At 35.0% G+C, this 25,441-nt stretch overlaps 1 protein-coding gene across 1 annotated transcript; it reads right to left on the minus strand.

Annotated features, from left to right (window-relative positions):
* Positions 1-23,837: 23,837 nt before the first annotated feature.
* Positions 23,838-25,277, minus strand: LOC127126450 (transcription factor bHLH106). The gene is made up of 2 exons (XM_051055380.1): positions 24,846-25,277; positions 23,838-24,489 (listed from the first exon to the last, which is right to left on the minus strand). Exons 1-2 carry the CDS (start codon positions 25,158-25,160, stop codon positions 24,049-24,051), a joined length of 756 nt encoding a protein of 251 aa, XP_050911337.1. The 5' UTR covers positions 25,161-25,277; the 3' UTR covers positions 23,838-24,048.
* Between the last annotated feature and the right edge of the window lie 164 nt (positions 25,278-25,441).

The following is a 25,441-nucleotide window of genomic DNA, read 5'->3' on the forward strand; positions in this document are numbered from 1 at the left end:
AACCGATCTCGCCAATCAGGTTTGCCTTATTCCCCTTATTCCCACGCTTTCAATTTGAAATTTCTAAATGTATGAGGCATTTGGGTTTATATGTGCATGAATGTGTAAAGCAATGCCTTGAATGTTTAATCACTTAATTTATGAGATGGATACCATAGGGTTTAGGGTTTAGGGTTTAGGGTTTAGGATTTAGGGTTTCTGAAATCTTATCCTCATTACCCTTTTGATCTGCTCACCCTGACGTTCAATGTCAGTGGTTAAGAGCCCATCTGATTACCCTTCCATGGCTTGTTTGTCGAGGTTGATATGACCCCTCTTGACTAAAGCCCTACCCACGTATGTTTGAGCCCCCCTTGTTGGCGTATTTACTTTGTGCATATTTGTTTTGTATGGTGTGATCGTCCCCCCATGGGATTGCTAGGCTTCGTATAGTCTCTCGTTTGCATGTCAATTAAGGTAGCACGGTTCCTTCGTCTAGGACTTCCTTTTTGCATGAGCATCCTAAAACACAAACAAACTCATTGGTTTTTCTTCTCCTAAGAACACGTTAACTCCTTCTACTACAGGTGAGTAAGTCTCCAAAGGTCGAGCATCCGGTAGATTGCGTAGTAACGTCGTTCACCTATAAAACACAAAACAAACGAAATAGGTAACCGAACTACGGTTTGCTCTGATTCTCATTCCAGATGAGGTACGTAGGCATAAGACGCGATGTCTTAGCGAGCACACTCCTCTTTAACCCATAGGTAGCCGAGCTACGAAGACTCTGATTCTCATATCCATATGAGATATGTATGCAGTGGATGCGACATCCGTGCGAGTCATTTTCTTTTGACCTCTCTTTTAGTAAATAGTATATTAGATAAACCCACACCCTTTAGACAAGAACAACAAGAGTGGATTCCGTAGAGTACTACGGATGCGTAGGGGTGCTAATACCTTCCCTTCGCATAATCGACTCCCGAACCCAAGATTTGGTTGCGAGACCTTGTCTCTTCCTTTCCTTTTTTCCAGGTTTACTTCGAGCGTTTCCTTTCCCTCGTTTGGGATGAATAACGCACGGTGGCGACTCTTCTGTCATTTCTTTCCTTTTTTCGCCGGTTGTTTCTCTTCGCATTTTAGGTTGCGACAGTTGGTGCGTGAGAACCGCGTTTAATCGCGTTTGGAGAAATCACACAAAAAAATGGCTTATTCAAGAATCACTTATGTAAAACGCGATTATGAGCTTCTTCTTTACCGTGCGTTTTTGCATTTCTTTTCCATCCCACCCGCCTTTTCATGATGTGTTTCCAGCCACAGTTCACTTTTCCGCGTTTTCATCACTCTCCTACTGCGTTTCACTTCTATTGTTATGCCTTTTTTCCTCATATTATTTGTACTATGCTTTTATATATATATATATATATATATATATATATATATATATATATATATATATATATATATATATATATATATATATATATATATATATATATATATATATATATATATATATATATATATATATATATATATATATATATATATATATATATATATATATATATATATATATATATATATATATATATATATATATATATTTTAATATAACTTTACCATATATTTTCTATCACACCGCATTCTAAGTTCTCACACCCACTATATTAATTTGTTTTGAGTTATTTTATCACCTTTATTTTTATTGTATATATTTTCTATTTTCATGCTTGTTAGTACTTGTGATTTAATTCTTGAGTGGCCAAAATGAATGATAAGTGCAAGGGCGTCGCAAGGGGAATTCTTTCAGGTGGAGGAGATTCGTCCTTCTAAAGCTCCTAGGTGGGAAAAGGGCTCTTCTGATCTGGGTGTGAACTAATGAGCAGGTTCCGAGGCGGAGAGGCCAATGGACGCTTAACCTCCCCCCCCGGAACCTTGTTTATGGAACAACTCCGCTTTTGACATTGTGACTTTCACTAATAATTTATTTTCCTTCCCCGAGAACTTCCCCAATGATTATCAGATGCTTTCCTCTGTGTCTCAAACCCAACTATCGACTTTGATAGAGGTCCAACTGGTGAGATGCTTTTTAGAGGAAAAAGCACTAAGAGAGAAGCGTTTCGATACCCTAGGGATAATATATTCTAGGGTGTATACTCTAAACAAACGTACAGGGGAGGGCGAGGTGGTGTTGAAGCAAATGAAGGTAAGGAGGGAAGATATGAAGGTGCTCGCCGAAGGAGTGGTTGCCCATGCGCGTATTCAACAGGATGAGGTGAAGGGTTTGAAGAAGTCTCTAGAGGAAACCCAAAAAGATCTCGAGGGTATGAAGGAGAAGGTCTCTCAGCTTACAAATGATTTCATGACGGAATTTGTTCATCACTTTGAGAAGGTGAGAAGACGAATATCTCCTTTATCCCATATGGATTTAAACCCTTTAGACCTTTTTAAGGTAGTTCTAGATGGGGAGCTGGTGGATGAAGAATGATTTATTTTCTTTTTTCATTTTTTATTGTAATCTTTTTTTACCCCTTTGGGGTTTTTGTAACCATTTCAGATAGTATCGTCCCTTTGTGGGTGTCTTTATATTAGTTTCTTTTAGTGTTAGTTGCTCTGTTATTTGGCTTTATCTCGGGATGATTGCAGCTATAACGGCTTCTAAGGTGACTAGGATTATCTCTTGGGGTATCACATGTGTATGATTACCTTAATGGGTGGAAAGGATCCCATATTTAGGGATTCAGCATAATAATTTCCTCTATGGGAGACAAGGATCCCACCTTGGGGGATCCATCATGATAATTTCCTTTATGGGTGGAAAGGGTCATATCTTGAGGGATCCATCATAATAATTTCCTATATGGTCGGCAAGAATCCCACCTTGGGGGATCTAGCATAATAATTGCCTCTATGGGTGAGAAGGGTCCTGCTTTGGGGGATCCAACATAATAATTGCCTCTTTGGGTAAGAAGTATCTCACCTTGGGGGATCCAACATAATGATTACCTATATGGGTGGAAAAGATCCCATCTTGGGGGATCCAACATAATAATTGCCTCTATGGGCGGAAAAGATCCCACCTTGGGAATCTAGCTTTATAATTGCCTCTATAGGTGGCAAGGATCCCACCTTAGGGGATCCAACATATTTATTATTTGTCTTTTATAGACTTAAATTTCTTGCATAAATATGGAATAATGAATAAAAATAGATAAATGAGGATGAGATTCCTCATTAAAAACCCTTTCCCCCTAAAGGAACAGAGGGAAAAAAAGTGCATCCCAACTAGTAACTTGTCCTTACAACCGACAAAGTACTCGCCTAAAAATGTCAACTAGGTTTACAGAAGATAAACACAATTACATAAATGGATAATAGAAACAAAATATATGGATCCAGAGGAGAAGTGGGTGTTTCCCCTTGCTTTCAGGTTCCCTTGTCTCCTGAGGTCAGATGGGGAGGTTACTTACTCTCACCCCTCTCTCCTAGCGGCATGATTCCATAGTCATCTTTTTTTCACCTTTATGTCCTGAAAATACACCCTCTTTAACTTGAGGTTTCTCACGTAGCATTTACTGGCGAATTCCTGGTCTCCTCGAATAACTCGCACTCGCCCATTGGGGAGCAGGTATTTCATACACAAATACAAGATAGATAAAATGGCTCCCAGACAGTTAAAGGTTGGTCACCCAATAATCATATCATATGAGGAAAGGGCGTCAATGACTAAGTACTTAACCTTTATTTCCTTGGCATGGTCTTGCTCTTCGAATGTGATCATTAGGGTGAGGTAGTCTTTCACCCGCACATGTTCTCATAAGGGTCCAAACAACAATCCCTTTAAGGGCTTACAGTCTTTGGATTCATACACAATCTCTTGAAGGCATCCCAATACAATATGTTGGCAGAGCTTCCCTGATCCATAAGAACCCTTTTCATCTCCCATTCCTCCAACTTGACGGAGATTACCATAAGGTCTTCATTGTGAGTATGGATTACAAATACATCTTCCTCCGAGAAGGCAGTTGTAGCTTTTGGTTCTTTCGTATCCTTGACCTGGGGCTGGTCTTCCACGCTCAGGACTTGACATGCATATCTTCTATGGGCGGAGCTGGTCTCATCACCCCAAATGAATGCTCATGATATGGTATTAAGCGTGTGACATGCCATTGTACTGCCATCGCCCTAGGATGCTTCTTTGGATTTGCTTGGCCTTGGACTTCTTGCATCTTCCCACCCACGCAGGTTACGTCATTCCAATTGGATGGAGGAGTTCCTCTTCACATACTTCTTGAGGTGGCCCTCCTTTATCAGCTTTTCTATTTCTATCTTTAACTAGTATTATTCGTCGGTATAATGTCCTTTTACCTTTTGGAACTTACACCACCTTTCAAGCTCAGATTCCATCACCTAAAACCCATGGGAAAGTGGTGTCACGATGTTTTGCAGGTGGAGTACCTCGTGCAGTATCTGTCATTTGCAGGTGTTCAAAGGTGTGAAACTCTTTGTCTCCTTCATCACCTTCCATACCTACTAGTAGAACATGCATCCTTGCTGAGCTAAAAGATGCCCAAGACTTTGGTCAATGCAAAGATTGTTTTAGTCAAAATTTGCCAAATGGGGAGATTGTTAGGCCTGGTATGTAGTGATTGGCTACATTTTGGAAAAACAATTTTATTGATAGATGTTGAACAAGATGTCCTGACATGTTGTTTCAACATTGGAGTGTGACCTATTTTTAGTATATTGTGAGAGTTATTTTCTTTAATGATTTATCTGAAGATTTAATTCACGAATTATGTAGAGCATTTTCTAAAAAGCAAAATACTATTTTGTCTTGACTTATTTATGAAGTAACGATGTCAAGACATTTTAGGAAACATCTGATTTGATTGAGATCAAATCTGCAGAAGATTGTGAAGAGATCTTGGATCTGCTGTAAATCAAGCCCGAAGCCCATAGCTTTCCACTTCTATTTATAGAATGGTTATAAACCTAAGAAGGCAACGAAGCAGTGCATAATATTGTCTAAATTAAGGTTTCGTGTCTGTGCTTTGTGTGAGTCATTCGAGTATCTCCTCAATACTTGAATTGAACCTGGTTTTTTAAGTTGTAACTAACAATCCCTCATAAGCTTTTAAGCAAGAGTGGATTGTACTTTTCTGTTATAAGTTGTTGTATGGTTGAAGGGAAATGAGATGAATCTCATATCTAGGAGAGTCTTAGATAGACACATCCACGGGTAGAGATTAGGTGAGAATTTTGTAAACTCCGAGGTTGTTCAGGACTTCAAACTAATTCTGTGATAGTGGATTTCCTTCCTGGCTTGGTAGCCCCCAGATGTAGGTGACGTTGCACCAAACTGGGTTAACAACTGATTATGTTATTTCCTGTCATATTGTTATTTAAATCCTAATATTGTTTGTGGTGTGATAATATGCTGACCCTGGTGTTGTGACATCGTCTACGACATTCGGGATCTGCTTACCAAAATTTCAAGTAACATAACTATGACATCCAATTGGTGATTAGGTTGATATCACATGTATTTGGTGATGAGTGCATTGCATATACATCTGCACTTATGTTACGTGATGATTGTGAGTGTTATATATAATTATTTTGGTGATTGGTGATGTTTGCGATTGATATGAATACATTTTGAGTTGAGCGTGATATCCTTTATCACTTATACACCTTTAACATTTTTGAATGTATCCTCACCCCATGTTGTTTTGTTGTGTTGTTTTGTGTTCTTTCAGGATGCAAATAATCAGGTAGAGGAGTAGCTATTGTCTGATCTAGAGGATGGTGTTGATTTCTCTTCAGTTACTTTATTGTTTTTGAGTCTTATAGTTTGAAGTCGCTATTGATATGTAACACTGGGGACGAGCTATTTGTTACATTTATATTCTCATATATATCTTAGATTTTTTCATTATCTTTTCGGTATGGGGAATTTTTATGATAAAATGATGTTTTCATTATGCTTATTTGATAAATGTTTGGTAGAGAATAATGCTTATATATTTTAATTTTAAATAAATAGTTGAGGTTTTAGAGTGTTACATAATTGGTATCAATGTTGGTCGCTTCATTCGGCTTAGGTTGTGATTAATTTGTACCCTTGTGCGCGACATCTGTGAGAACATTGTCGATGCTTTACAATTATTTGCTCTACTGATTGCAATTCCTTAACTTGTTTGGCTGGTTGTGCAGAGAGAAATGGATGGAAAAAATGACAGTGCAATTGTTGATGCTTTGGAAGCAATGGCTAATGTGATGGCACAAGTGAATGATGCTTTGCAGGCAAACCATAATCAGAATGCTAGTGCTGATGAATTCTTAGGTTAGGAAAGTTTGAGAGGAACAATCCACCTACTTTTATAGGGATATATGATTTATAGGGAGCTCATAGTTGGATTCAAGAAATTGAGAAGATCTTCCGAGTTATGGTTTGCACAAATGCATAGAATGTGCTATTTTGGAGCCATATGCTCTCAGAAGAGGCTGAGTATTGGTGGGATAATGCCCGCCAGAGGTTGGAAACTGCAAGTACTGAGATCACTTGGGATAAATTGAAGAAAAAGTTTATGGTGAAGTATTTTTCGGCTGATGTTCGCAATAAGGAAGGGATTGAGTTCCTTGATCTGAAGTAAGGAAACATGAATGTTGCTGATTATACGACGAAGTTTGAAGAGTTAGTGAGATTTTGTCCCCACTATAATGGTGTGGAAGTGGAAGGGTTGAAGTGCATAAAGTTTGAGACTGACTTACATCCTGAGATCAAGCAGTTCATCGGTCATCAAGAGATTCGTCGATTCTCAACGCTGGTGAATAAGTGTAGAATCTATGATGAAGATAGCAGGGCCAGGTATGCTCACTACAAGAGTGCTAGTGATAAGAAAAGTGGGATTCAATATTGCGGTAAACCTTATATGACTCCATCTGATAAAGGGAAACAAAAGTTCCATCAGAAGGCTGCAAGTGGTAAGCAAGAAGCGGAAGAATGATTCAAGTAGCAAGAAAACAAGAAGCAAAAAGGGAAGAAGAAGATTGGTTTAATATTTCATCAAGCATATGGTGAGCAAGAAGCAGAACGGTGATTACGACAATAATTCTTCACCAGTTCACAAAACGATTTGAGCCAAATCATCAACAACAAGCAGCAATTACAAATAAAGCAAAACAAAATCGAAAAGAAGCAAAAAGATTGGTTAAGGCATTTCATCGAGCCTTGTGAGTAGGAACGAAAGCTGCATTTTCTTCCCCTCTTCGCTTTAACAAGTAAGTTCCTTCCGACTTTGTTGTGATTTGTGTTGTTGTAGATTTAATTTAATGCAAACCATATCTGTATCGAGTCATAATCACGTTGTAATTAAATTGTAGCACAAACCATAATTTAGTCAAAACCGTAAAAATGCAAGAATGTGAAACAAAAACCAGAACTGAGTCCAAACATGAACTATTTGAACACCACTCAAAATTTAGAACTGAATCAAAATGAAAATTGAGTCAGAACTGGATTCAAACTTGAGTCGAAACCTTGAGAAATCCGAGCGACTAGTTGGTGCGTGAGAACCGCGTTTAATCACGTTTGGAGAAATCACACGGAAAAATGGCTTATTCAAGAATCACTTATGTAAAACAAGATTATGAGCTTCTTCTTTACCGTGCATTTTTGCGTTTCTTTTCCGTCCCACCCGCCTTTTCATGATGTGTTTCCAGCCAAAGTTCACTTTTCTGCGTTTTCATCACTCTCATACTGCGTTTCACTTCTATTGCTATGCCTTTTTTTCCTCATATTATTTGTACTATGCTTTTTTAATATATATATTTTAATATAACTTTACTATATTTTTTCTATCTCACCGCATTCTAAGTTCTCACACCCACTATATTAATTTGTTTTGAGTTATTTTATCGCCTTTATTTTTATTGTATATATTTTCTATTTTCATGCTTGTTAGTACTTCTGATTTAATTCTTGAGTGGCCAAAATGAATGATAAGTACTATGTGGATTATTTCCCCTATTTTGTTTATTCGATTAATTAATTCTTTGGATTGTTTAATTGATTAGATACATTGGAAATTAAGAATTAGTCATGGATATATACTTAGAATGTAGTCATGTACATAAGAACTCCTTTGGTTATGTAAGAGAAACTTGCGATTATCTTGATACTTTATCCTAAAAAATAGCAAATTCACTTTATTTTATATCGTAAAAACATTTTTACAATAAACCGGATGAAAAAGGATGGGGTGTACGTACTTGTCCACATAATTTCTCAAGTACTTGGGTTGTCGGTTGTGCTTAGATTGTGACCCAATACGTGTCTTCTATTCAAAATACTTAAAATAAACGAGTTTAATTCGGTCCTCATGGGATGAAAAGAGAGGTCGAGATGCACTTATCCTTTCAGCTCCCTAGTATTCTGATTGTCGTCGACCGTATTTAGCTTGTGGTTAGATGCTTATCTCCCTCTAAGTACTAACGATTAAACTCGCCTCACAAATTTCATCAACAAAAACTTTTGGGATGAAAAAGAGAGGTCAAGATGCACTTGTTCTTTCAGCTCCCGAGTACTTGAATTGTCAGCCCTACTTAGCTTGTGGTCCGATACTTGTCTCCCACTTAAAATCAATCACAACCAATTAAATTCAACTCTTCCTCCTTAGGGCATTCAAAATCTTTTCATAAAGGATATGTTATTTCCATTCTACCCTAATACAAACAATGCTTAAACCTCACACGCACGAGTATACAAACAACATTTAACTGCTAGAACACGAACGTTAGCATCATTCAATAAAAACAACCAACAAATACTTATTTTCTACCCCAAGAACTACCAGACTCTGATTTTTTCATTGTAATATGGGAATACGTAGGCACAAGATTTCAGAATCTTGGCAAACACATTAATTAAAAACTTATTTTTCTTCTTAATTGAAAATCAATCGCAAGCAACCTTTAGATAATAACACTCATCCACGCAAAATAATCTAAACGGTTCCCGTTAAGTACAATAGGTGTGAGGGATGCTAATACCTTCCCCATACATAATCGACTCCCAAACCCGAATTTAGTTGCGACGACCATCTTCTTTTTCTTTTTTAGGGTTTTTATCGATATTTTCCCTTTCTTTTGGAATAAACAAAGTTCAGTGCCGACTCTGTATTTTTCGCGGCGCGACACATATGTATCGAATGATTATGTTGATATTAGCGATTGCGAATACTTTGGTGGTGTATGCAAATGAATTGTGTTGAATGATTATTGAAGTTTGTTTTGGCTACCCTTGCATACTTCTGCACTGTTATATATTATGAGCGTATTCTCACCCTTTGTTGTTTGTGTGATGTTGTGCTACTTCTTGGGGTACATACAAACGGGTAAATGAGTAGCTGATTAGAAGATGAAGGATGGCGTTGATGATGTTCTTCTTTTTTTCCGTTTGATGTGATATTTAGATTCTGTTGCTCTGATGTGTAACACTAGGCAGGTGAACGATTTATTTTATTAGTTGTTATTATTCGCGATGTTGTTGATGTTGAAGGCATTTTGCCGTATGTTTTATGTTATGAGACTTACTTGATTGTTGAATTATTTCAATTGATTATTCAGCTGCGATGAGCTTATGTAAAGGAAAGCATGTGATGACTGGTGTTTAATTTAATGCAATGTATTATCTAAATCGCCTTGCAGAACAGGTTTATGTTGTGTTTGAGTGACACCCTACGTGTGTAGTTTTTTTATATTCACATTATTTCGCATTTTGGGTTTTAGGGTGTTACACGTCGTGCCCACCGACCGTCGTCGTACGGCTCCCCACGCGACACCTCTAGCTTCCGATCACATTTAGATGTCGGCGTCCGGCATGACCCGCCGTGTGACTACTCGATGTCGATGTACCATCGCCATACAACCGCCACCCCCCCCCCCCAACTCAATTTCCGATTTTTCCAACAAATCCCATTTTTTTTAATTTTTGTTCAAAAGTCTGATTTTTTATTTTTCATGAAAAAGTTCAATTTTTGAAAAAGTTAGGTTTTTCTGACATCTAGGATACTTTGGAAAACCGATCAAGGTTTTGGAAATTGGGGAATACACATCATAAGGTTTCTACATTTTTTTTTTGGGAAACACGACCAAATAGGGTCGCTCAAAATTACAAACATTTCTCAAGATCTCTAAAGTGTGAACACATCATATATGCACAATTCAACAAACATAATATCACAATCAACAACAATTAATATTAAATGAACAAACAATAATACTACAATGACCCTAGGGGATTTATCCTAAATCCACTTTAGTTTTCAAAGCAACTTAAACAAAGCAATTCATTCATCGATCATTGTGAATAAGGTTTTTTCCAAACCTTATTTGGCCAAACATTTCATGCATCACTATTAAATACGGAGATCATATGAGATTTATCCCAAATTCCAATTGGCCACCCACAACAACAAAACAAATCACAGATGTTATTCATCGATCAAGGCCAATAAGATTTTTCCCAGATCTTATTTGCCAAATATTCTACAAAAGGATTCCTCACCATTCTGACTTCCTATTGTCACCCATCAATAAGGAAATCCCCCATTATTTCGAAACTGAAACTTTCAAACTCTTGGTTATGGATTCCTAACTCCCCCTCTTCCAATTCTTTCGCTGCCCCTTATCTCTCAATTCCTAAATACACATACAGTAACCTAGCCTCCTCCTCAAACTTTTCTATTGACTTTACCCTAATTATTAAAATATTAGCTTATTATGCTATTGACACAACTTACTCAATTTCTCACTAATCCACCTCTCATTCTCAAAATATTCCAATTTTTACTCAACTCTTAAAATTCTTATATTATTATTATTTTAATTAAATAAAAAGTTCCATTTAAATAAATATTTGATTAAATTCTCCAAATTTCTATTTTCTCAATTTATTATTAAATAATTAAATTATTCAATTATTTATAATAATTTCAATAAATCTTATTTTATTTTATTTTATCTCAAATTCTATAATCCCGCTAATTATTAAACTACCAAAATACCCATAAGCATCAAATAACACAAATAATTTGAAGAACACACAAATAAACACATCAATAATTAAATTAAATATTTAATTAAAAATTTGGGTGTTACAAACACCACGAAAAACATTGTCCCACGATGGTCATCATTAGGGGTGTTCGCGGTGTGGTTTGGGCGATTTTGACGCTAAAAGTCATCCAAACTATAAGAGAAAAAATATGCGGTTCAATTGGCTTTTAGAAATAAAACCAAACCAAACCAATGACATTTGGGTTGATTTGGTTTTCACTACGCCAAAAACTGGAATAGACAGCGCCCCTTAGAGGGCGCTTTATTACAAAAGCGCACTCTAAAGTGAAGAGAAAAAATAAGGAGCGAACAACTGGAATAGACAGCGCACTTTAGAGGGCGCTTTTGTAATAAAGCGCCCTCTAAGGTGAAGCGAAAAAATAAGGAGGAGATAGAGGGACAACAATACAGGGCGCTTTTTAGAAAGCGCCCTCTAAGGTTACCCTTAGAGGGCGCTTTTAAAAAAGCGCTCTATAAGTCCATGTGCATTTCCAGTTTATAAAGCGCTTTTGGAAAGCCTTAGAGAGCGCTTTTAGAAGCGCCCTCTTAGGCCCCCTTTAGAGGGCGCTTTTGTAACAAAGCGCCCTCTAAAGTGAAGCCAAAAAAAAATGGAGGGACAACAATAGAGGGCGCTTTTGTGAAAGCGCCCTCTAAGGTTACCCTTAGAGGGCGCTTTTGAAAAAGCGCTCTCTAAGTCCATGTACATTTCCAGTTTATAAAGCGCTTCTGGAAAGCCTTAGAGAGCGCTTTCATAAGCGCCCTTTTAGGCCCCCTTTAGAGGGCGCTTTTTTTCCACAAGCGCCCTCTAATGTCTCCTTTAGTAAACATTAAAATTATAACATACTGCGCGTTTTGTTATTTCACTATCTGTTATTAGCGTTCTTTTTCACGTTAGGGTTCTGAGGCGTTTTCCTTCCACCTCTGTTAGATCTACATGCGCGTTTCCTCCTTCTACCCATCAAAGGTACACGCTTTTCCCAATTACTGTTTTATGTTATTGCTTTGTTTTATCTTTGCCCAATTTCTGTTTTACCTTATTACTGCGCGTTTCCTCCTTCTACGTTTGTTTCGACCATGATAGCGGATGCACTAGGAAATTGACGGTTGGTTTTTAGAAACCTAGGTCCAAATGTGTTTGAACTCTTCTGAAATTGTTTTTTATTTATTCTAATTAGTAATGGATAATACATGGATGTCTTCCAATCGGTTGTCGAGAGAGTACGAGAATGGGGTATCAGAATTCGTTAAGTTTGCCGTTGCGCACGCCGAAGACCCCAGTAGAATGATATGTCCTTGCTTGGGTTGTTGTTATGGGAAACGGGTTGACGCAGTTCAGTTGACATCGCATCTAATGAGGCATGGAATTGATCGAAGTTATACATGTTGGAATTTGCATGGTGAGAAAAGTAACGAGAATGTTGAACCGGGGGATAGTACGACCTATGCCTCAAACTATAGTGGCGCAGATACATACGATTGTGATCGAGTTGAAGAGATTGCAGAAGCACTTGAAGGAGATCTTAAGGATTGTCCCGAAATGTTTGAGAGGTTGGTAAGTGATGCAGAGAAACCTTTGTATGATGGTTGCACTAAATTTACAAGATTGTCTGCGGTATTAAAGTTGTACAACTTAAAGGCGGGCAATGGGTGGTCGGATAAAAGTTTCACAGAGTTATTAGCCCTTTTGAAAGATATGCTTCCTGAGGATAATGTTCTTCCCAATCGAACATATAAGACCAAAAAGATGTTGTGCTCTATTGGCATGAGCTATGATAAGATACATGCATGTCCAAACGATTGCGTTTTGTTTCGAAATGAGTATGCATCGTTAAATGAGTGTCCTAAATGCGGTGTCTCGCGATATAAGAACAAGTTGTCTCCAGCAAAGGTCTTGTGGTATTTTCCTGTTATTCCGAGATTTAGACGCATGTTTCGTAGTGAAACCGATTCAAGACACTTGACCTGGCATGCAGATGAAAGAATTATAGATGGAAAGTATCGACATCCGGCAGATTCACCACAGTGGTTGAAAATTGATAATGATTATCCTGAATTTGGAGAAGAATCAAGAAACCTTCGCTTGGCATTATCTACTGATGGAATGAACCCACACGGTATCCAGAGTATCTCACACAGTACATGGCCTGTGATTATTATGATTTATAACCTACCTCCATGGCTATGTATGAAGCGTAAGTACATGATGTTGTCTATGTTGATTTCTGGACCTAAACAACCAGGGAATGACATAGACGTGTACTTGAAGCCCTTAATCGAAGATTTAAAGATTTTGTGGGAGACCGGTGTGGAGGTTTATGATGGATATAGGAAAGAAAGTTTCAACTTGAGGGCGATGTTGTTTGGCACAATTAATGATTTTCCAGCATACGGAAATCTATCAGGGTATAGCATAAAAGGTCAATGTGCGTGTCCTGTTTGTGAAGATAAAACAGATTGGAAGCGCTTGGAGTTTGGTCAGAAGAATGTCTTTCTCGGTCATCGGAGATTCTTAAATTCAAATCATCACTACCGTGGATGGAGAAAGGCGTTCAATGGAGAGACAGAACAAGGCAGAGCTCCACCTATATTGACGGGTGATCAAATTTTTGAAAAGGTGAAAGATTTGGATACTCAGTTTGGCAAGCCTTTTGCCCACACACTTGTCAAAAGTGGGTGGAAGAAGAGGTCAGTTTTTTTTGAATTGCCGTATTGGAAGTCCTTGTATGTGAGACATTTTCTTGATGTTATGCATATTGAAAAAAATGTATTTGAAAGTGTTATTGGCACGTTACTCAATATACAAGGAAAGTCTAAGGATGGACTTAAGGCAAGAAAGGACTTGATAGCGATGGGAATAAGAACTGAATTAGGACCCTTGAAGAAAGGAAAACGAACATATCTACCGCCTGCTGCTTATACTCTATCTAGAAAGGAGAAAAAAACATTGTGTAAGTTTCTAAGTGAAGTTAAAGTTCCAGAAGGGTACTCTTCAGATATTAGAAGACTTGTGTCTATGAAAGACCTCAAGTTAAAGAGTTTAAAGACCCATGATTGCCATGTTATAATGGAACATTTTCTCCCAATAGGTATACGTTCTATTCTTCCAGAAAAAGTAAGAAGCTCTATAACTAAGTTGTGTTCTTTCTTCAAGTCAATTTGCAGTAAGGTGATCAATCCTGCGATCTTACCAATGTTGCAAAAAGAAATCGTTATTACTTTGTGTGAGCTTGAAATGTTTTTTCCTCCATCATTTTTTGACATAATGGTACATCTAGTTGTTCATCTTGTGAAAGAGACACAATTGTGTGGACCAGCTTATATGAGATGGATGTACCCTATTGAACGTTATATGAAAATATTAAAAGGGTACGTGAAGAACCGAAGTCGACCAGAAGGTTGTATGGTTGAAAGATACATTGTTGAAGAAGCGATTGAGTTTTGTACTGAATATTTGTCTAATGTTCAGTCAATCGGACTCCCCAAGTCTCAGCTTGTCGAAAAGAAAGAAGGAAAAAATCTAATTGGAAATAAAATCGTGGCAGTATCAAGGGTCGAACGGGATCAAGTGCATTTGTATGTTCTGCACAATGAGAATGAGGTTGAGCCGTATGTTGAAATTCACAAGGATGTTCTCCGAGGTTTAAATCCCAATAGAAATGAAAATTGGATAGTACGAGAGCACAATCGATGTTTTATACCTTGGTTTAAGGATCATATTTATTCAAAGTATTATTCAGATCCCGCTTCAATAACAGAAAGGTTGAGATGCTTAGCATATGGTCCAAGTTTCCATGTTTTTTCTTATAGCGCATACGCGATTAATGGATACACATTTTATACCAAAGAACAAGATGATAAAAGTACTATGCAGAATAGTGGTGTCATCGTGGTAGCTGAAGCAATGCACATATCAAGTGTGAAGGACTTAAACCCCAAATTTGCAAATCTGTCGTATTTTGGTGTTATCGAGCGCATTTGGGTGTTTGATTATGAGAAGTTTCAGATTCCTATATTTGGTTGCAAGTGGGTTGAAAATAATAACGGCATTCGAATGGATAAGTCAGGATTTTTGCAAGTGGATCTTAATAGGGTGGGATACAAAGATGAGTCTTTTATTCTAGCCTCTCAAGCTAGACAAGTGTTCTATGTCAATGATCCGAAAAGTACGAAATGGTCTATAGTTCTTTTTTCCAACAAAGTAATTGATGAAAACACTGGAGATCAAGGTGATATTGATGTTGAGATTGAATCGTTTACCAGAAATGATCAAGATGAGAATATTATATCAAATGATTCATATATTAGAAATGATCATAATGAGGGTATTTGGATCAATCCAACCGTCCGTGTTGTTAAGAGACTTGTAGAACATATTCCAACCAAGAAAAGAAAGAGAACTTAGTGAAAAAGGTACAGGTCAAATGATGATGCTGGATATTTGTTTAGATGGAGATGCTCTATTGTCGTCAAGCCTCATTCGCGTAGATGATGATGCTGGATATTTGAAAGTATCCCTCTACGACAATGGAACATGTCCATCTAAACATATATCAATTCTATCTTCAAAAGATAAGGGTTCAATGTTGGCAAGTTACATTGGTTTCCTTGTTCGACAACATATTCCGATTACATGTGATAATTGGAGAAGTCCGGACTTGAAGGTTGGCAAAGAAAAAATAGGGTCGGAGATACAGGTACTTACCATATATTGTTATATGTTTTTTGTTGCATCAACTTTGCAGCCCTGTATTGTAGGCAGAATTTAGGACTTCTCAAAGTTGATTTCTTGTTACTTTGTCGTTCATAAAATACACCACTAAATTCTATGCGTTTAATTTTTAACTTTTTTTCATCACGCTTGTGTCTCAATAGAGGATGGGTATCTACCTAAAGTTACTTTTGTAGTGGTCCAAAAGAGACATCACACCCGTCTCTTTCCTGTCAACCCCAAAGAGACCGATAGAAGTGGAAATATTATGCCAGGTTTTTTCAATATATTTCTCAACGCAGCTGGTATATATTATCATTTGAATTTATCACTTTTTGCTGATTTTGTTGTTCTAAATTGTCAAAGGAACCGTGGTAGACACCAGCATTTGTCACCCTAGGGAATTTGATTTTTACCTTAACAGCCATGCAGGAATTCAGGTAATATTAGCTATGTCATTTAACTTTATGCCATTGTTTACTATTTGTTGCTCAATCGCCTTTTGACAGTTCTGTGTTATTTGCATTTGGACGTGTTCTTTTTGCAGGGGACTACTTATGCTGCCATCTGTTGTTTTGGTTGAGCCTTATTTTGTATGGATGTGCGATAGAACTACTAGACAGCTTTTGGATATACAGAACATGTTTGCCACCATGGGTGGATGGACGTTTTTGTTTAGTATTGGTTAGAACTACTAGACAGCTTTTGGATACAGTGGTCACTGGGTGTTGGTTGCTATGTTTTATTCTCTTAATTGTAGTACTTTGAGAATATGTTGTTGTATATTGTTGATCAAAGAATCATATATTAATGTTGTATATATGGAGGATTAATGTTGTATATAAATGGATTCATGTTGTATATATCAATGGATTAATGGTGTATAACATTGGATTAAAGGATGAAATCAATATGAATTTTACACTTTTGCAGCATGCGAACAGGTTACCAATTAAATATATATCCACTGTTTTTCAAACAAATTTTTTTAAAATAACTAACACTTTAGAGGGCGCTTTCTGGACAAAGCGCCCTCTAAACACTTTACATTGACAACTTTAGAGGGCGCTTTTTCCTGAAAGCGCCCTCTAAACACTTTACATTGACAACTTTAGAGGGCGCTTTTTCCTGAAAGCGCCCTCTAAACACTTTACAATGACAACTTTAGAGGGCGCTTCTTCCTGAAAGCGCCCTCTAAACACTTTACATTGACAACTTTAGAGGGCGCTTTTTCCAGAAAGCGCCCTCTAAACACTTTACACTGACAACTTTAGAGGGCGCTTTTTCCTGAAAGCGCCCTCTAAGGTGTCCCTTTATGGACCACTCCAGAGGGCGCTTTTTTCTTAAAGCGCACTATAATGTGGCCACTTTAGACAGCGCTTTCTCCAGGAAATCAAAGCGCTGTCTTTACCTATGCCAGCGCCAGATTAGAGGGCGCTTAAAAGCGCTGTTATAGGCCAAAATAAGCGCCCTCTTTTCCCTTATTTGGCGTAGTGTTTGTACACGATTTTTATTGAGTCATACATGCCCATATAAAGGACAACATAACTTTGTGTTTAATCATTTATACATTAACAAATAACAAATAACAATGACAACGGGTACCCGTTACAACACTATTTCAGTACCAAATAACAAAAGAAATTAAATAACAAAATAGAAATGTGTATAACAAAGTATAGACTGGAGTTCCAGACAATAACATTAGTGCATTATATTACAATACTATGATAGAAACACAAAAACATCATATAGATCGAAACCAGGCTACCTAGTCTTGATCAATGAAATACGCAGTAAGAACCATATAATTAATATTTTGCACTGAAGTCCATGCATCACTTGTTAGGCAGACACATTGGTTTGTTTTAGTAAACAAGTTTCTTAACTTATGTTTCTCTCTCGTGTAAAGACTCAAACAGTCCCTAGCAATTGACACCCTTCCTGGAAGTGGGAGTCTAAGTTGTGCCACACTCATAAAATGACGAGATTCTTCGTTTTCAATAAACAAAAAAGGCAACTCATCCATATTTTTCATTATGTATAAAGCTTGTATACACAATTAAACATAAAAATTGACATAAGAGATGAGAGATTAGAGAATATGTGAAAGAAAGAATGAACGATTGGAGATATTAGTGAAGAATATGAGAGATAAAAACAAAATTGGAAGAGAGAAGAAAAGCATTAAAATGAGAAGATGAGAGAGAAATAAAATAATAGATATGGGATTAGAGAAGAAGAGGAAAGATTTAACTTCTGAAAAAGATGAGAAGAAGGTACGATAGTTCTAAGAGAGATTATAGAAGATTGAAACTGAAACCCTATGTGTGAGCAAGAGAAAAACGTTTGTAATTGTAAGGCTAAGGTAGAATGGGGTTAAGTTTGGGTTGGATATAGGTCAAGTGAATTTTGGGTTGTAACATATTATGGTTTTATTTGGTTTAGTTTAGTTTATAAAATACAAGGTGCAAACTAATCATTTGTGATAATCATTTTATGATTCATCATTTTTGTGAAATAGTGATGTCTTTTGTGATAATCATTTTATGATTCACGTAAATTACAATCACGGTCTTTCTAATCTCCTCCATTGCACAACCATAAACTTTTTTGTTAACTATTCCAAGATTTATAATCGTTTATGTTACAAAGTCCCAATCGCTATTAACCTTCTTACCATTGTTTCATATTATCATCTTTAATGGGAGTACCCATAGTGACTCAATCTACAACTCACTACAACATTCTTATGTCTAACGTCCGATCACCACTCTAATTGCTTCAAGACACTCCCCCCACAACAATGGAAGAACAGACTCAGAAACCAGGTGTAAAAGTTGTGATCCTAATTGTTTCACTAGTCACAACTCCACATCAGATCAAATTTTCAATCAATCAATCAAGAATCATTTCAACTTTCGTCAACCCAATTTTTGTGTGTGTTTCTTAAATCATAACTACCTACTCATTCACTACCATTTCAATCTTATTAGATGGATCTATCATATAAGCTCCAACAACTTTAGGCAACAAATATAATGCATGATGCTAAGAATGGTATAGTTTTTGTCTGTAGTGCCTATCGTTATTGCATAGATATGGCTATTCATACAACAGATATACGAGTAAGCGAAAAGTTATCGATTATTTAAAGTTTAAAGATTCCTCCAAGTGACAAAAACTTTCTCTTGTGATTGTATAAATTATGTGTCTGTGTGAAGATGCCTCATAGGGAAAGAAGTTTATTGTCTAACTAATTATTGTGTCTTTGTTTTAAGGATTGAATATGAAAAACACTTATTCTTGTTATTCCCTAAGAGTGTTGAGTGTTGGGGGAGAGTGGCACTCTGTCCATGAGTGATACAATGTCTTTTGCAACAATACTTTTTTTTTGTAGGTTTTACATCATAACCAATTGACATTGGTTTCAACCATTTTGTGGAGCATTTGCAAGTGTAGGAACGACTCCATATGGAGCACACATAAAGATCATTATATATCATTTGTGATTTTGCATAATGCATCTCGTTGGAATGGAGAAACTCATAACACCTCCGGTCAACTCATACAACTGAAGTTCAAGACCCTGATATGTGTGTAATTTACCTGTTTGACACTATCATTTTCACACACTTATTTGCTTTCTTAGACACAAAGAAAATACTATAAACCCTAATTTATGCTTTATTGAAAATTTTGCTAATAAATATGAATTGATCATGTTTTATACCATTATAGGTTGAAAAATGGAAAATCAAAGAAAAATGGATTAATTGCCGAACCAAATAAGATCATTTGATTTGAGACTTAGTAGCCAAAGTTAGACCAAATTCTCTAGGCAAGTTTTGACTCGACCAATGAATTTAAGAAATAATGCTCAATGCTTTGCATATACTATTGAAGCATATTATTTTTGTATTAGAATATCAGATTGTCACTTTGAATGATATCATGATGTTATTTTAGACATGGATAACATTGCTAAACAATAGGTGATAACATGTATTAAAGGTTAGAATGAACATAACTGATCATCTGATATGCATGAAATTATAATAAGAATTGAAACTTCTTATCCCAACACTCTCAATCACTGTTGTTTCTACTATTCTATTTTCTTTTATTTTTATGAGAAAAAACTTTTGCAAAAACTTAAAACCCTTTTTGTATTTAGAAATATATACATTGCAAATACATTATATTTCTCGTTTTTTGTGGATATAATAATTTTATTCACTATATTATCATTTTTATTGGCACAACACCGCTACAATGTTTCCTATTTAAATATCGCAAAAGGAAACCAACGATCATATGCTCACCACTTGGATAAAACCTTATGTAAGACAGTCCAACTGTAATGTCGACACATATTTCTTAGAGGTTGATAATAAGGTAGGTTTGAAGCTTCTATCCAAGATGAGGTTGTATTAGCTTGAACCAAGTGGTTTTATCATATCACCAATGTCGATACAAGGGAGGTCTTAGGTCTTCTATCATTTGTGAAATGGTTAAACGATCTCAATCTTAATGAAGTTTATTTAAGCTCGATTCAAAACGAGTAGCATATAATGTGAACAATAGAAACTGAATTACTAAGATTTCAAGATTATTATCATTGAGTGCATACGTTTGTTAGAACTTCACTTTATGAACTCGCATGTTAAGTTTGGTAACAAAAAACTAGTAACATATAGTGCGAACGATTAGCAACTGAATTACTCAAATTTCAGTACTATTATCACTGAGTGCATATTATTGTTAGAACTAGGAGGGACAAAGCGGACAATCCGCCTCGTTTAAGCCCGTCCAAAAGTGGGGTGGGCGGGACGGGGTAACTTAGGAGTCCAAGCTCAAAAGTCAAGCCTTCTCCGCTTACTAATGAGTTGACGGATTGACAGACTGACCAACCTTTTTTTTACAAATTGATTTACTACATAATTTAAAAAAATTTAATCATTACCAAAGACACCGACAAAAAATATGTTTTAACATCGCATAATAGAACTTCAACATGTTTTAAGTCCAAAATAATTCAAAAAATAAAATAAATAAAGAACAATTACAAGAACAACCTAACAAAATAGACTCAAGCACAAGAAAATAGTATATCAAAATAAACAAATACCATAACAAAATAGACTCTAACACAAGAAAAAATATATCAAAATAAACAAATAAAGAAAAACAACACATATCATCATCCTAATCCTATTTAAAAACTAACTACTCAAATAACCCAATTAAAAATTTAAACAAGATAAACAATGATAACAATTTCAATGCATAAAACATCACAATACAAAAAATAGTCGGTGCATAAAATATCAACACCTGACTCTCTCACTACTTACATCATATAAATCCTTATATCGACCGATTCCTTAATAGTTAAATCCTAAATTTGTCACACGTATACACTAATAAAACCCTTCATTTTCTTAAAATTCAACATCTATTTCTACAGAAACCATGTGATCTAATGTATTGGCAGCTTACGTACAGCTTAATAATTCTCCCATGCCATATAACTGTTTTCTTATTTAATGTTTTTTCAACCAAACACATGTGTCAGAAAATTATAGAAAGAGCCTTAAACTTATCATTCAATTTGTCTCAATAATTCAGAATGTTGTTCAATCACCATAATCATAAGAGATTAAGAATTCAAATTCCTATATATATCTGTGCTGACAAGTGGAGCCATGGGCAAAGCTTCTTCCTTATCCTAGCACAAGTTTGCTGTTTTTTTTGTCATCATCCACAAGCATAATTCATCAGAGAGAGAGAGAGATATAGTGGATTCAGATTCAAAAGGCTTTAACATTTATGCATATCTCAGAGATATGCTCCACCATCTTTAACATTTAGATTCTTGCAATGTGCACTCTTTCTCTCACTTAGACATTACACTTTTCCTCTTTTAATCTCCAAAAGCAACACATTTCACAAACATATTCTTTCACTTCCAATTTCTATAACCCTTTTTGTCATTTCACTGTCACATTCAAACAATAAGCAAAAGCAGAAACACAACTGAAACTAAATTCTTTCAGTAGTATTATAACAGCATCAAACTCAAACCTGAGCTGAGCTAGAATCCAAACCCGAATTCCACTTCCCAACAACCCTTCCATCATTTTCTCTCCCAAATTGTTTCTTTAGAATCAGTGTAAACTCAGTAAAAAGATAAATCAAAGTACTAAAATCCAGAAGGCTATGATTTGAAAGAGAAAACGAATATGCCAATTTTTGTAGCTTGGAAACTCACACAAGCATTGCTTTTACAGTTAACACAGACTCCTTTCCTTCGCTATCATAACTGTTGTTTAATTATACTACAAGTACACACATTCTTAATCTCTTCCATTGATTAACCTCTTGTTTTCCTACTTACATGCAAGATATACTTTAATTAAAAAATTCCAAACATCACATAAACCCTAGCTATATATAGATATCCTTGACAACACTCATTCATCTATCATACTACTATATACTTCTATAAAAAATCAATATATCTGAGATATAGTATAGTTTAGAATAAATTTAAAATATTTTTTTTTTCTTATTTTAAAGACCAGAGACTAATTATTAAGAATAATTCTTACGGGAATAAATATGCTTTAAGATCTTATTAACGAGTATATTAATGACACATATTTTAAGGGTTTTAAATAAATAAAATTTTAAAAAGTTGAGCATTTTAATTTTCAATATCTTGAAGACATAAATTTCTACAAAAAGTTAGATATTTAAACTGTTAAAAAATACTTTAAGGACACCCTTATCATTTGTCTATTCTTTAAATTATGAATACAATGTTACAAGTTTAAGTAAATAAAAAAAATAAAACCTAAATAAATGAAATTGCAAAAAGTAACAAAATCATATTGAAGTATGATAATTGTCCTTCAAATTAACATTAAACTTGTGCATTTAAATTATAAAACTAGTATACATTAAAATACATAACTAGCTAAACTAAAAATTCAAAAATATTGTACAAAATATTAGGTTTTAAGGTTAAACCAGTATCCAATTGTAAACTAGTTGTAAACTTGAGAATTTAACAAATTTATCAAAATTTATTTGATTTGAATTTGTAAGAATTTACAAAAATAAAAACATTTATATGTTAGTTAACCCGTCTTTATAATTTAAAATTTCAAAATTTTAAGGGTTTAATGGTTAATTTGGAAGTTTAACCATATTTCATATCATCGAGGTAAAATTATAGTGCGTTTTGGATTAGATAATTAAAAAAAAAAATTCTAAAATATGAAGATCAATTGAATATTTTATTTTGTGTACCTCAATTTTAAGTGTTATTGAAAATTCTCTAAAATAAATTCAACAAAATTCTTTATAAATTCTTGTTATTTTAACAAATCGCCATATTTTACATCCAAACAAAGGATTATCGTCAAATCATTTAAAAATCTCTTAGTGTGTATGTTTGGATGAGTTAATTAAGAATTTTTAAAGAATTTAAAATGCAATTCAAATGATTCAATTGAAATCATTTTTAATTCTGTTTGAATTGAATATTAAAATGATTCATTGTTAAAATTTTGGGATCATTTTCATAAATTTTAAATCTTTTGCTCAAAGTTAAAATATAAAAAAGGGACTAATTTTGTAATTTTTAAAAGACCAACTTACAAATTTGAAAATTTAAAAGGACCAATTTATAAAATTTGAAAATTATTAGGGACTTATTTATAATTTTTTGAAAATATTAAAATAAAATTTTAAATTTTTCATACAATATGAGGACTATTTTGCAAAATTTGAAAATTTAATAATAAACAAATTAACATTTGCATTCTATAAAATTATATAAAATGATGAAGTAATTTCAAATTTTTTACTTTTTAATATTATTTAAAATTCCTTAAATTTTCAATAAAATACTTCATAAATTTATATCATTTTAACAATTCTCCATATTTTTTTATCCAAAATATAAATTTTGTTCTAATTACTTTAAGTTCTCTAAAAAAAAATTATTTTCACCTAATTAAAATGTTTCTTCTCTCAAAACATCAAATTCCAATTCACATACTAATTTGTGTAAGAAAATCACATGACATTGATCATAACCCTATTCTTTCCAATGCCCTAGAAACAAAAACCAAGAAAAACAAACCAATCCTATTACAAAACAAACAACTGAAGATACAGAATGATTACTAGGAAATGAAAACGAGGTCATTCATTCTGTTAATTTAAGGCATATTCATTCTTCTATCCATCCCACGACGCCGTTTTGACCTATCATTACAACTACTCGACCTATCCAACAACGACCTAAGCGAGTTCTGAAGAAAATGTATCGACTCAATGCTACTATCTTCTTTATCACCAGCAACAACAAGAACGTTCCGAGTTCTTCCTCCCAGTGTGCAAATTTCAGCTTTCACTGTTTTCAGCCGCAAAGATTTCAGAATTTCTATTAGCTCCGGGATTAGGTCCGACCGATCCTCGCAGCATAACGACGCTTTGAATATCAGTCTACCGTCTCCGCTGAAGTCTCCGCCCCCGCCGGAGATTACCGTTATTTCGTCGGTTTCCGATGGAACTGTTTCCAGTTCTGTCATCTCAGATGTTTGCTGCTTTAACTCTTTCACTCGTTCCACAACTTTTGCAAGAAGTGAAGCTTTGTCTGTCTGAAATCAACCAAACACAAATATTCATTTTATAAATTAAATTATTTTTTTGTAAAATAGTATAAATTTGATTATTTTTCATAAATAGCTTGTGCTTTTATAAGTCTTGTAAAAAGTAGAGTAATTAAAGACATGGTTTATTTTATCATTTTCACTCTAACTCTTAAAAAGTGCTACACGTTTCATGGAAACTTAATTACTAAAGTGAGTAAAATATAATTATGTAGTCAACAAAAATAAACACAGTTACCTTTATTGGTCAAAAAGTGTACAAACTTTGAGAACTAAAGAAGCAAAAAGAGAATTCTAAAGAATAAGCTCGAAAACAATTTTTAGAATAGATTAAAAATATTAACCTTTGAATTGCAAGGGAGAAGAGTACGAAGATGATCAAGATGAGAATTGATTCTCTCTCTCCTTCTCTTCTCAGCCTCCTTATGATTCTTCAAAGCAGCAAGAGCTCTATCTTGTTGGGAGGAGGGTGTATCAGTGATTTCAGAAACTTCAAAAGGGTGATAGTAGTTGTTATTGTTGTTGTTGTTATCAGAAGAGCTACATAAACTTTGTTGCATCATAGGAGTATTAGAATAGTCAAAGAAGGAAGGGTTGTTAGCAACAATGAATTGAAAGAGTTCGGAGTTGTTTTCCATTGCAATATTTTGGTGAAGCATATCGTGAAAGAGAAGGAAAAGAGGGGGTGTGGATAGAGCTATAAGAATAGAAAACTATAATAAGAGAAAGTGAGTGGTAGAGTTTTTGAGTGTAAACATGTGGTGGTGATATGAACGTGAAGAAAGAAATGATGCTTATGATTGCACTTTTTGACTCAACTTAAGGATTCCACTGTTCATGCTACCCTTGTGGAATTTTTTCAACTTTTCAAACCATATTATTTCCCTTTCGGTGCCCTTTTTTGTTTCGTTAAAATAGAATCATACATTTTCATTTTCAA

Source organism: Lathyrus oleraceus, chromosome 3 (genome assembly GCF_024323335.1).
Source record: "Lathyrus oleraceus cultivar Zhongwan6 chromosome 3, CAAS_Psat_ZW6_1.0, whole genome shotgun sequence".
Classification (NCBI taxonomy): domain Eukaryota; kingdom Viridiplantae; phylum Streptophyta; class Magnoliopsida; order Fabales; family Fabaceae; genus Lathyrus; species Lathyrus oleraceus.